The following is a 14377-nucleotide window of genomic DNA, read 5'->3' on the forward strand; positions in this document are numbered from 1 at the left end:
ACAGGTACGGAAAAACTATAGGAGGTATTGTCATACTTTTTTCATATTTTTATTCCCTATTATGTTCTAAATAAATCCCAATGTGATGATTAAAAAATTCTGAAATTTGTTTAACAAAATTTTTAAAAATTTGAAAAAGGAGTTTTGAAACAGCCGTAAAAAAATTAATTTATTTCATCATACCTGTGTCATACCTGAATAGGTTAACGGTATCCTACGAAGACAAAAACTCATATACAAGTAAATGTGGATATATTTTAAGTAAAAATAAGCTTTTATTTTAATATTTCTCAAAATATGATAATTTTGTTCGTACATTTCTTGTTCTAGTGGCCTGAGTCACATTAATGGCCTGGCGATTTTTTAATAACTTTAACGTTTTTTAACCAATTTCTGTGTTTTATATCTTATTAGAACGACAATTACGTACACATTTCGATTATTTAAAATTAATTTGCAAAATTAATTATTTAATGGCAAAATTTTTACAAAATATGAAGAAAAAAAATGCATTTTCCCCTTGTAAATGCACTTGAAAACTTTAGGGTCGTTGCGGCACCAGTTAACGTAATCCTATCATCCTAATATTTTACACACATGTTTCTACAATACATAGAACCATTCTAGAGGGGGGACGGTCAAAATTCGCAATTTTATTATTTTGGAGCACTCTAATATATATGTATATATTTTCTCAATATTAAATTGGATTTCTCATCTTCAATTTCTATTTTCTCTATATCAATTTTGATTTCTCATTTTCAATTTGTTTTTTGTGAATATCAATTTGTTATTTCTGAATATTAATTTAAATTTCTTGTATAAAATTATACAAGAATATGAAAAAAGTGTGCCGTGCTTTCAATGAAATGGGTCAGAGGGCCGTGAAGCAAAAGCTTGTGAGAGCCCCTGCTTTAAATATTAGTTAGTGCAGCGGTTATTCAAGAAACCAACCGATTAGTTTTCTTTAATGTATGTATGTATGCATTCAGTGCCGGAAAATTACATGTTTAATATTTTTTCCTCATTTCAGAAACCCTTAACCGATGACTTTTTGTATGAAATAATCAATATTTACAAGAATTACAATAGTTTATGGAATATCAATAATGTAGCTTACCCCGTTAAAGAAATACGCAATGAAACTATGCAGTCTATGGTAGAAGACGTTAAAAAGAAAATCGATATACCTTTAGATGTAGACATCCTAGAAAAACACCTGCAATATATACACAAGTCATTTTCTAAGGATAAACAACTCAGAATGGAATGTGAAACAAAACAACTGGATTTTCAACCCACGTTTTCTTTCTTTAATAAATGCGATTTTTTAGAAGAACACCAGGGACCATTTAAATGTCCACATTGCAGTGAAATTGTTATACCATTTAAGGATTTTCAAATACACAAATCCCAACATGATGGATCAATTCCATTTAAATGCGAAGAATGTGGCTCTGGATTTAAGGCTCATGGCAACTACACAATACATGTTAAACGACATTTGGGCATCCTTAGATTTCGATGCGAAATCTGTGGCAAGGGCTATCCCGTAAATTCTGAACTAGAAAATCATATGCGTGTACACAGTGGCGATCAACCGTATTTGTGTTCCATATGCGGCGAAGGATTTCGCACTGCTGTTGGTTATGATAATCATGTACGTCGACATGAAGAAAGATTCAGATATTATTGTCATATATGTAAAAAAGGCTTTAACGCTTTGATTTGCCTAAATGATCATGTTAATGCTCATCTTAATGTCCGCGAGTTTTTTTGTCCAGTCTGTGGTAAAAGTTTTACTTGCAAAAAGTATTTAAATTATCATAAACGTATACATGGGAGTAAAGACTACACATGTAATATTTGTGGAAAAAGCTATGCTCAGGATGCTGGTTTAAGACAACATAAAAAACAACATGGAACTCCTATTGGTGTTATTAGTATAAATAAAGAAAAAAATAAGTATAAAACGACTAAAAATTAATTAAACCTAATAATAATATCACCAAAATTGTAAAATCTTATTTATAAACTAAAATAAAAGTATACATACATACATTACTAATGATCGTACCCGTGATTTTTGAAGAACGCCGTTTTCAGTTAACGTAATTTATAAATCACTGTTTCTCTTAAACCTTTTTGCACCATTTATTTCAGTAGACAATAGGGTATTCAATTAATCGTGTTTCTGGTTTAATTGGTTAATCAAGCAAATAATTAATCGATTTTTAGATTTAATCGGTTAATTTTAAATTATTCGATTAACTGAATAATTTCTATTTTAATTTTAAATTGAAAATAAATCCACGAACAAAAACATAAAAGACAAACATACAAATATGTTATTTGAGATCCTTTTTATATTCACATGTGAGTTTTTTAGGATATTAGTGAGATCTTCTGAAATAATCTGTTTAAAAAAGAATTCAATTAAATGCTTTCTTTTTAATCGATTTTTTCTTTAGTTTTATAAAACTTGACTTGGAAAAATCTCGCTCGGTGATTGTAGATGTTGTAAAAATTGATAAAGGCATGATAAAAAACATCTCAGTTTTTTTTTAATTTTTTCTAAGCATATAAACTCCTTTATTATACCATTGGAGTTCTTTTGGATTTTTTTAGATTTTGAATAATGTTAATAGTTTCGTTAAGTTCTGATAAATGTAAAAACAAACGAAGTTTAAATACATGTAAGTTAAATGTGTCAGTTGTTATACTCACTAAATGGATGCTCTTGGATGTTCGAAAAAATAAGTAATTTGTCTTTGACATTTGAAAAAAAAAATACAAAAAGGTGTAAAATAAATGTCGGTTAAGCAATTTGGCAATTCCTTATTTTACATTAATATTAACATAACAAATAATAAGAACTTTTATTTAAATAGAAGGTCCTTTCAGGAATTAAATTTAATAGAAATATGTTCCTGCAAAATTGCAATATCTGCCCTTGTAATTTTTTAAGCAAGAGAAGAAAATAACAGAAAATTTACGAAAATATAGACAATTACCCGGTGCGCTTCGCCACCCCAATTAGAAGAAAGAAATAGTACTATCAAGTCTCACTTTGAATCTAATTGTAAATGTCTAATTTCATATTTCTGGGTATATTACTATAGAAAATGCAAAATGTGTTCCTAATTTTAAATTTTTAGGTTTATTATTATAAAATATTCAAAGAGTACCATTGCAATAAGGAAATAGTACCATTGATTATCACTTTTAAATTCGCATTCACTAAACCATAACCCGTCAAGTTTGAATTTTAGATTTGTATATCATTTCCTATATTATCAACTAATTTTGTTTCTATAATACTTAATATTTAATAAATTATCACAAAACCGAAACCGATCGGTTTTTAATTTTTTAAAACCGAAACCGCGTTTTTGAAATTTTTCGATTTTTTGGAAACTCTAGGTCCATTATTATAGGAAATTCAAAAAAGTACAAAAAGTACCAATCGAATAAAGAAAAAGTACCAAAAAGTCTCCCCTAGAATTCTCACTCACTTAGGACCATATATGCTTAATTTCATGTTTCTAAGTTCATTGTTATAGAAAATTCAAAAAAGTACCATTAGAATAAAGAAAAAGTACCAAAAAGTATCCCCCTAGAATTCTCACTCACCTAGGACCATATATGCTTAATTTCATGTTTCTAAGTCCATAGTTATAGAAAATTCAAAAAAGTACCATTAGAATATAGAAAAAGTACCAAAAAACCCACACTTGTGGTTTCCCACTCACTCGGTTTATATATAAGCTTTATTTCATGTTTCTAGGTTCATTGGTGAAGAAATTACAAAAAGTACCATTCCAATAAAGAAAATGTACCAAAAAGTCTCCCCTAGAATTCTCACTCACTTAGGACCATATATGTTTAATTTCATGTTTCTAAGTCCATTGTTATAGAAATTTCAAAAAAGTACCATTAGAAGAACAAAAAAGTACCTATAGTTCAGTTCACACATTTTGGTACCTAAATCTTATCCCCTATTCCTAACACTAACTTCACTAAGATGCATATCAGCTAACTTTATAATGTCTATAAGTGTAATAATTAAAATATTAAAAAAGTACCATTAGGAAAAAAGTACCAATTTCCCTTTTCCTCCTTGAGCACCCCTAAAGCTTGAAATTTAAAAATATTCCATTTTGCCAAAATTGTTTATGCTACCGACATGTCTCAAACGATTGAAATCTGTGTTAATGTGCCCAAGAAAAAATATGTTTTAAAAAAGTACCAAAATGTTTACCCGGATTTGGCCCAATATACACCTATTCACTCGAGTTCCAAATAACACCCTGTTAGTTAATTTTTGTATGAATCCAGGAACCAATGTTAAAAAAATTATCAAAATTGGCTTAATAATTTCAAATAAAATGTATTTTCCCGATTTTATCCCCTTTTTGGTACTTTTTCTATCCCCATTGCGGTGGTAAAATTTTATTCAAATAAATTTCTGTATCGTGGTGGGAGCTCATAATAAAATATTCATATGTCTATGTCAAATTATAGAAAAAAAAATTTTATGAAAAAGACCAAAAATAAACATAATTTTTATCCCTTAAGGGTTCGAATTTCCAAAAAGTACCAAACTTATATTTTTTATTTTTTGATAAGTAAAGAATACCACTTAAAATTTGTTTCTATGTTTATTGGTTTAAAAGATACATAGGGTGCCAAAAAAGTACCAAAATACCGTTTTCTCCCCTAAAATGTGCGAATTTCGAAAAAGTACGAAACACCTGTCAGCTTATTTTTTAGATGAAGTAACATGCAATTTTAAGTTTTTTTGTATCTTTATTAGTTTTGAAGATATAAGGTTACCGAATTTACCCGTTTTTACCCTTTTTTACCCCCTAAACGTTCGAATTTCCAAAAATCCCTTCTTATCGGATCGTTTTGGGGAGGGAGGAACCCACAGTTAAAATTTCATGATTCTAGCTTCAGCCGTTTGGGCTGTGCGATGATGAATCAGTCAGTCAGTCAGTAACGTTACTCTTTTATATATATAGATTAGCATTTAATCCGCTACTTCTAACCAATTGTTTCCTTTATTGGTTGCATTTTCATTTCCTCTATTCGGAAAAAGTAAAAAAAAACATTTAAGAACTTTATTATTTACTATTAAGTGCCATCCCATGGTCCTGGGGAATAATTATTGGCTTGAATGAGAATTCGCTCGGCAATAGGTTGAATTATCTACTAATATACGCAGGCTAAACGGTTTATTACTCTGTTCAGGGGTAAATCGCAGAAGCTTCTAAGCTATCTTAGATTACTTACGGGGCTATTTACCGGACATTGTGATCCATTGTCTGTGTGTAATGCTGAATCGAAACAATAAACATATTGTGAAATTCTCGACTCTAAGGATGAAAATTGGCATTGCCCTATACAGTGCAAGATCGGTATTCGCTACTAATTAATAACCAGACCTGTCGTAAGTAATTATTTAATGGCAAAATTTTTACAAAAACTGAAAAAATGCATTTTTTCCCTTGTAAAATGCACCTCAAAACTAAATTGCAAGTCGGCACGGGTAGCAATCATGATAGAAAGTCAAAATGTCATATTTAACTATAGTTTTATATATATAAACAAAATAGAGGGTATGCGTTCCAAAATTGCAAAAAAAAAATTTTTTGGGACATTTGTTTTTTGTTTTTTATTGAAATATGTATTTACAAATAACAGCTGAATCACGTAGTTCATATAGTGCTGTTGTCGGCTTATAATTTTCCAAAGGGATATGTACATATGTTTATCGATGTTATACTGGAGTTGTATATTATAGGATTATTGAAAAAACATTTAAAGGCGCGTGGGTTTTTCGATTTTCCAACAATTTTAGTTTGTCTGTGATATTCGCAAAAAAGTTATTCGCTCTTTACATATTTTTCTTCCGGGTGCCGTTTTCTCATTACATGTGACAAGAGTGTGATTCGTCGCCATTGTGCTTATCAACGTAAACCTTAAATTTTTTCACAAATGGATCAATAAGATGAGGTCTCGAAAGACAATTTCTCCCCCGTAATTTAAAAAAAATCTAATTCCATGTTGACGTTTAAATTTCTTCAACCTTCCTTCACTGGTATTGAATAATTTGGGATTGATAAATTTTGGAATACGAATAGCTGGCTTTTGATCGTAAAATCGCTGCTGATATTGGATAAAAATGTTTCCCTTTGTTTTACAGACCACTTATAAAGATTTTGTTAATTATTGGGTACTCAGCATTCTTTAAGGTGCAACGTTTGTCAGGGCCACTTTCTGTTGTACGTACGAACTCTTTTAACCTTTATGTCAACGGCGACATACCTGGGTTTGTTTTGCATTTTCAAAATGCTGTAGCTCTGAATTGGATAATCGGATCGACTTGAAGTATATGATATCCTAGCCAAAACTGTTTTACGCAATTGTCACAAGTTTGGTTAGGAAAGGATCACCCGTTTGGAAGATAATGCCCATTTAATAAAGTTGCGTCAACAGCATACATACCTGCTTATGTATAGTAAAACGCATACAAATATAATGATAAAATTTAAAAGTATAGTATTTTTTCAACGTTTTTACCACCCTATTCCACAGTTTTGATAACAGCGATTTTCTCCATTATTCTTTTATTTCCATTTTTGGGATTTTTAAAAACTTTTTTGGGTATTAGTTTTTCTATTTCTAATTGAAAAATCTATATAACTGTAAAATTTCATTAAAAAATACTAATAAATAAAAAACTTACTTTAATTTGAAAAATTTTTATCTTTGGAAAAATTCAATAAAACACATTTTTTGTCATACCTTTACAACCACTTTTTTCAACAAACAATGACTAAATCTAAGGGTAAAACCGATTATCATAAAATTGTTGTACCCTTTGTCTATTTCTAACAAAATTATAAAATAATAATACAGAAATTCCAACAAACGAGTAGATATTAGCATTTTTATGCTAACGGCATGACATTCCCCATACAAAACGTATATGCATACCCAGGTATGTTGCTGTTGACGTGCGTAAAGCAGTTCTGCTGTTGACATAAAGGTTAATGAATTTTCTTGCTTTATAATGCAGTTAACCGAAGACTTAGGTATGTAACTTGTAATTCAGAAAACTTTTAAATTTTTTTTAAAATCTCTAATTTTTGAGAAATCGTTGGCTTTAAAATATGTTGAACTTTTCCCATATTAAGAGACACATCCAAAAAAGTTAATATACCAAATACTTTTTTGGTTATAATCATTGTAATCAAATTTAAAAAAAAGTCGCGAAAATAGAACCCCTTTTTCGTAAACTGTCGCGACTATAGAAACTGCAATGTTAAAAATTAAGCCGTCGCGATAATGTGTAGTCGCGAATACCGAGCTTGTACTGTATTAGGGTCGTGTAGAGCTAACTGGCTCGAATGGCTTTAATGACAAGAGTGGATGTTTTTGATCTTTCAAAAAACTAGACAATTGGCTTCATAACAAGAAGTTATGAACTGCATAGAGCTTTCCTATAATGAATATTTTTATTTTTAGCTTGAATTGGTATTTTGAGAATTTCACACGCAATGACAAACTTATAAATACCTTACTCAGTTGTTGGTGAAAGGTATCTTAGTAGAATTTAAGTTTGTGCTGTAATTTAAGCACATATTCCAGTGAAAATATTCAATTGTTAGTGATAACTTTAAGTTACGTTTATATTGTTAATGATGGATGTTATGTGGTATTCTTTAAATATTAGTAAAGCGGTTATTCAAGAAACCAACAGATTAGTTTTCTGTAATGTATGTATGAATTTAATTCCGAAAAATTACATGTTTAATATTTTTTCCTCATTTCAGAAACCCTTAACTGATGACGTTTTGTGTGAAATAATCGATATTTACAAGAATTACAATAGTTTATGGAATATCAATCATGTAGCTTACACCGTTAAAGAAATCCGCAATGAAACTATGCAGTCTATGGTAGAAGACGTTAAAAAGAAAATCGATATACCTTTAGATTTAGACACCCTTGAAAAACACCTGCAATATATACACAAGTCATTTTCTAAGGATAAACAACTCAGAATGGAATGTGAAACAAAACAACTGGATTTTCAATCCACTTTTTCTTTCTTTAATAAATGCGATTTTTTGGAAGAACATCAGGGACCATTTAAATGTCCATATTGCAGTGAAATTGTTATACCATTTAAGGATTTTCAAATACACAAATCCCAACATGATGGCTCAATTCCATTTAAATGCGAAGAATGTGGCTCTAGATTTAAAGCTCATGGCAACTACACAATACATGTTAAACGACATTTGGGCATTCTTAAATTTCGATGCGAAATCTGTGGCAAGGGTTTTCCTGTAAACTCCGAACTAGAAAATCATATGCGTATACACAGCGAACAACCGTATTTGTGTTCGATATGCGGCGAAGGATTTCGCGTTTTCGTTGGTTATGATAATCATATGCGTCGACATGAAGAAAGATTCAGACATTATTGCCATATATGTGATAAAGGTTTTAACACTTTGGTTAGACTTAATGATCATGTCAATGCTCATCTTAATATACGCGATTTTATTTGTCCAGTCTGTGATAAACGTTTTACTTGCAAAAAGTATTTAAATTATCATAAACGTATACATGGGAGTAAAGACTACACATGTAATATATGTGGAAAAAGCTATGCTCAGGATGCTGGTCTAAGACAACATAAAAAACAACATGGAACTCCTATTGGTATTAGTAGTATAAATAAAGACAAAAATATAAGTACTAGAAATTAATTAAACCTAATAATAAGAAAATTATAAAATGTTATTTATGAACTGAAATAAACAAGTAACACTGCATTTACATGATGATTTTTACAACGTTGCTTTTGAAACGTCTCTTTTTGTTTGTAGGCAAGCGGTGTAGAGAAGCTTGGGGGGTAAACAAATAGATTCGATTTGTGTTTTTCGTGTCCTTTTTCAGATTTCTCTTTTTACTAATTTCTTTTCTTCTTGTTCCGTTTTATTCTTTTCCTGATTTTGAAGTTTAATAAAGAAGATTAACCGATTAAACAATAAAAATCAACCCTGGCTACAAAAAAATACATGAAACCAAAATTCATCGTATAAACGCAACATGATTTTGGAAGCAACTTCAAAAGGGAATTAAGAAAAAACAACGTTGTAAAAATCATGGTGTAAACCCAGCCTAAAACTCTGAAACATTTGATACATTATTTTAGATTGTTGCATTTTGGCAGAATTTTAAACAGCATATCTCAAATAATTAAAATTTGGTAGATTTTGTTAGTTTTTAATAGCAGGAAAAATATTTTATGTGTGTCAACGCAGATTTAGAATACAGACGCTGCACAGTGGTATAGAAAAAAAAAGTGAAACTTCTAAACCCTTAGTCCGATTTGAATGAAATTTGGCAAGCGCAAAGAAGAAGTATTGTCGACTTTAAGTTTTTTTGACCGCATGGGTCCACCAAGGGTGCGGCCATGTGTTCCGATTTCAAAAAAAAAATACATATGAAAACACAAAAACCCTTGAAACTTTTTTTCAAGATGATTTGAATAGAAGAAAATAATAAAATGTTACTATGTGAAATAACAGTTTAAACTGATTATATTTAATTTTTTAATGTTTTAGGTATGTTTTAGGCTAAAATTGCGGCGAACACTAGGCCGCCAATTAGCTTGTAGTATGAAATGAATTTGACTCTGATTGTTTTTTGCTATTGTCAAATTGTTTATTGAAACCGAATGTATATCCGGCGCATTTCTCCAACCCACATAAACCTGCCTGTTCTCATTTATTTGCAAATAAAATATCTAAATTTTGGACTGCATACTTTAGGGAGCATTATTATTACAGGGACCTTTTCACCTTTTCAGATTTAAACACATTTAAATCTCAATAGAAACTAAACTATTGGTCGGATCGCTTTGATTTTTTTTAAACGATTCTAGATAAAATTTCCTTGGAATACATGTGGGGGGCGGGTAAACTTCCCATGGACCATCAAGGAGTCATTTCAGTTTGAAAATGAAAAAGGATTTGTTATTGTAAAAAAAACAAAATACATGTAAAACGTCCACTCAAAGCACTTCTTAACATAAATCTTTAGTTTAAGTATAATCCTACATGTTAAACATTCAAGTTACGAACATTTGTATAATTTTTTTAATACGAAAAACATGAAAAATATTGTAAAACTTTGAGTTATTTGCGAAATAGTTTAGTATATTTTCAGCGAACTTTCAATATTTTTATATAAATTAGTTTATTGGTATGTTTTTATTGTAAAATTCTAAAGGATCAAACTTAAAAAAGTAAATTTTCAACATCCTTGCGATATCACCAATATATCCTGGAACTTAGATAAACAAAATTGATATCAGTGAAAAGATAATTTTGTGTAGAATACCAAAAAAATTTTTTTTTTTTTAATTTTAGTCTCCATTCATTAAATAATCAAAAAAAAAAAAAATACAGAATAACCCAAAAAAATTAAAACCGCCATATTTTAAAAACAATTAAGAGAGCTATATACCCTTCTGCAAAGATCTTTGAAATATCTATCATTAGATATCCATATTGTCTATATTAATGTCTTAGTAATCCAGATATAGGTAAAAAATCGAGGTTGTCGTGGTTTTTTCCTCATATCTCAGCCATTTGTGGACCGATTTTGCTGATTTTAAATAGGAAACTTCTCGAAAGCATGTCTGACAGAATTATTGAAGATTTGGATCCCGAAGATATCTGGGGTCCTCAGAAAATTGATTTCAACAGACAGACGAACATGGCTTAATCGACTCCGCTATCTATATAAAAAGGCGTAACTAAATTTTTTTCAAAATGTCGGTTTTTGTTTATTCCGGTAAACAAATGTCAGATGCACCTTGCCTCAAAATTTCAGGAGGATATTATTGCAAATAACAGATTTATAACGATTTCAAAAAAAGCCCTAAGTCAAGTCAAAGAATTTTTGAAAGAAGCCTCATTTTTTTTGTTTTGTTTGATTGGTTATCATTTTTTATAAGTATCAAATTCGATTCTGAATTGAATTTTTGCACCTATCAGGAAATTTAACAGCTTTATGTCGCTGAGTGTGATTCATGAAAAAAAAATGGAAACATAAATTGTCCTATCCATTTTTTGCGCAATTATTACAGGGATCAAACTATTCCATATTTAAACCTAGGAAAAAATTAATTCCTCAACTAAAGACGAGTGCTGCATTTTATAAAACTACATAATTTCACAATATACAATATTTTAACACACGAATTGGACAATTATGTTTCGGATGAAACAAATGGATGTCTAGGATCTTCCGTTTTTGCGAAGTGTGATATTAAACACTTGTGGAAGATCCAAAATCTACCAAAACCGCAATTTAATATTCTCTAATGCATTGTTGGCTTTTAGTATGGAAACACAAATAACGATTGAACAAAAAGTTTTAATAAGTGGACATACTCAACTGGAATGTGACTCAAGCCATTCCCTTATAGAAAGAAAAATTAAAAATAAGCAAATAAATTTACCATCGCAATTTGTGCAATACAAGCTCACCATTTGCACAACGACTATTTTCTAAATTTTGAAAACATGCCTAAACGATACTCTTCGATTCGTCCTGGTAAAAATATTGCTTACTATAAAAGTTCATGAAATGTATGTACTCAAACCTCAATTTCAAAATTTAAGCAGATGTATTGGTGATCTTACTGTAAATATTGTACGAGTCATATCAATGAAAAAAGGGCCTATATTAGATAACTTCATTAAAATTTTAAAAGAGAAATAAAATGTATCGCCTCTTTTTATAAAAAATAGCATTAAAACTTTTTTTGTATCTACAATTTTATGGATTTTATTAAGTTTTTTCCTTCTCCTGTAAAGTAACAAAAAATCGAGTTACGCCTTTTTTATATTAAGCCATCGATATACATTATAGGTTCGGAAAATTATATTGTGGAAATTACAAACGGAATGACAAACTTATATATACCCTTCTCACGAAGGTGAAGGGTATAACAAGAGCTGCCCAAAAAAACTAAAGATATTTTAGTAAAATTGTTTTATGCTAAATTCCAAATTTTTAATTTGATAAATTCACTGAAATTTATTGTTGGGGGATAAGCTAGTTCCTATGCGCATTTCACTGGTTGCTTAGGCCAGATCATCAGGAAACCTTTTCCCAAAAGGCTTTAGAAAAACTGAAGATATTATTCAAATAAAACTATAGAGTGTTTGAGAATTACAGACACTCAAGCTTTATTTGTAAAAATATCAAAGCTTAAACAAAACACCAACAATAAACCGTGATTTATCTTTTCTTACATTTCCTTACTACAAAAGATAGTTTTGACTATGAAATGTCCCATACATGTTTTATCAAAAACATTTTTCGCTGCACCAAACCAAAATGTGAATTTTGTTCTCCTGTGTTATTAATAAAGTTAGGGCCATTATTACAACTTGCCTTTATAGTAAAAGGTAACTTTAAGCAATAGAAAAAGGTACCCTTAAAGTTAACTTTAACTACAAAGGCAAGTTGTAATAATGGCCCTTAATGTACTAATCCGCATATTGTACCCATTTATTAATCTTAATTCAAAACTAAACATTAATAACTAAAATCTATTTTCCATGCAATAATGTATTACACTGCTCCAGTTTGGGCAAAAATTTAAAAATGCCACATCAAGAAATTACAAATTATTCAAAATAAACGTTTGAAATTAATGTTTAATCTTCCTTGGCATTTTTCTTCACTTCAGCTTCATGTTATCGACATTTTATTGCAAAATTTTTACCGACGTTGTTCGTATTTGGAATATCATCATATTAATGAATTAGTTCCGTATTAAGTAGTGAATAAGTATTATCTAATACCAAAACATTAAATTCATATAGGTTTTTGTATATTTTTTTCCTCATATACTTTGTATATACGTATATTTATTAACATTTTATTATTTACAAATAATTTTTATGTTGTAAAAGATATAATCTTGAACTTATTAAATGTAAATAATTTAAGAAAAAGTGTAAAAAATATTATTGTAAATAAATCGAATTGAATTGAAATTGAAATTATAGAATACATTTGTGTTCTATAATTTATTTATGTAGTTCCGAAAATTACTTGTTGAATATTTTTTTTTTTTTTATTTTCAGACACCTTTAACCGATGATCTTCTATGCGAAATAATTGACATTTACAAAAATTACACTAGTTTATGGGATGTCAATCATGTAGCGTATCTCGTTAGACAGAAACGCGATGAAACTCTGCAGTCTATGGTAGATGACGTTATAAAGAAAATTAATATTTCTTTAGATGTGGACAAATTGCAAAAACACCTATTGCATATACACAATTCTATTTCTAAGGATAAACAACTCAAATTGGAATCTGAAGCGAAACATCTGGAATTTATACCCACGTGTTCTTTCTATTATAAATGTGACTTTTTAGAAGATCATCAAGGACCATTCAAATGTTCATATTGCAGTGAAATCTTTATACAACATAAGGATTTTAAAATACATAAATTTCAACATGATGGCTCGATTCCATTTAAATGTCAAGAATGTGGCATGGGTTTTAAGACAAGCGGAAGCTATACAGTACATGTTAAACGTCATTTGGGTGTACTTAGATTTCGTTGCGAAATCTGTGGCAAGGGCTATCCCGTAAATTCTGAACTAGAACTGCATATGCGTTCCCACACTGGAGACCAACCGTATTTGTGTTCGATCTGTGGCGAAGGATTTCGCGCTTACATTGGTTATGATAATCATATGCGTCGACATGAAGAACGATTTAGACATTATTGTCATATATGTCAAAAAGGTTTTAACACTTTTGTAAGACTTACTGATCATGTTAATGCTCATCTTAATGTACGTGATTTTATTTGTCCAGTCTGTGGTAAAAGTTTTACTTGCAAAAAGTATTTAAATTATCATAAACGTATACATGGGAGTAAAAACTACACATGTAATATATGTGGAAAAAGCTATGCTCAGGATGCTGGTCTAAGACAACATAAAAAACAACATGGAACTCCAATTGGTATTAGTAGTATAAATAAAGCAATAAATCAATAAGCACAAAACATTAAAATTTAATAAATATTTATTTGAAAACATACGAGTATTTAATTTTCAAACACTACCGCTTATATCGTCCAAAGAGAGGTTCTAGGAATCGAGATATATCGATTTGAAGTTAGTAATTTTACTATCGATTTTTTGTGCCTTTTACATGCATTTTGACCATATTAAAGTCCGTATATCGAAAATTTATGTTCAAAAAAGTTGTTTTTTTTTTGTTGGTTTTCATTGAGTGGGAAAATCAG

The 14377-nt window shown here is 29.8% G+C and overlaps 1 protein-coding gene across 2 annotated transcripts in view; it reads left to right on the top strand.

Annotated features, from left to right (window-relative positions):
* The window catches only part of LOC135957858 (zinc finger protein 267-like), a 42721-nt gene extending 28580 nt beyond the window's left edge, over positions 1-14141 (top strand). The window contains exon 5 of one of the 2 annotated variants that reach the window (XM_065508664.1): positions 13191-14141. In XM_065508664.1, the coding sequence (XP_065364736.1) occupies positions 13191-14126 (936 nt within the window). In that variant the 3' untranslated portion in view covers positions 14127-14141. Of the gene's footprint in view, positions 1-1033; positions 2069-13190 lie in introns of those variants that run through there. The other variant, XM_065508663.1, reaches the window with a different exon arrangement.
* The last annotated feature ends 236 nt before the right edge of the window (positions 14142-14377 follow it).

The sequence above is a fragment of the Calliphora vicina genome, chromosome 4, assembly GCF_958450345.1.
Source record: "Calliphora vicina chromosome 4, idCalVici1.1, whole genome shotgun sequence".
NCBI classification, from domain to species: domain Eukaryota; kingdom Metazoa; phylum Arthropoda; class Insecta; order Diptera; family Calliphoridae; genus Calliphora; species Calliphora vicina.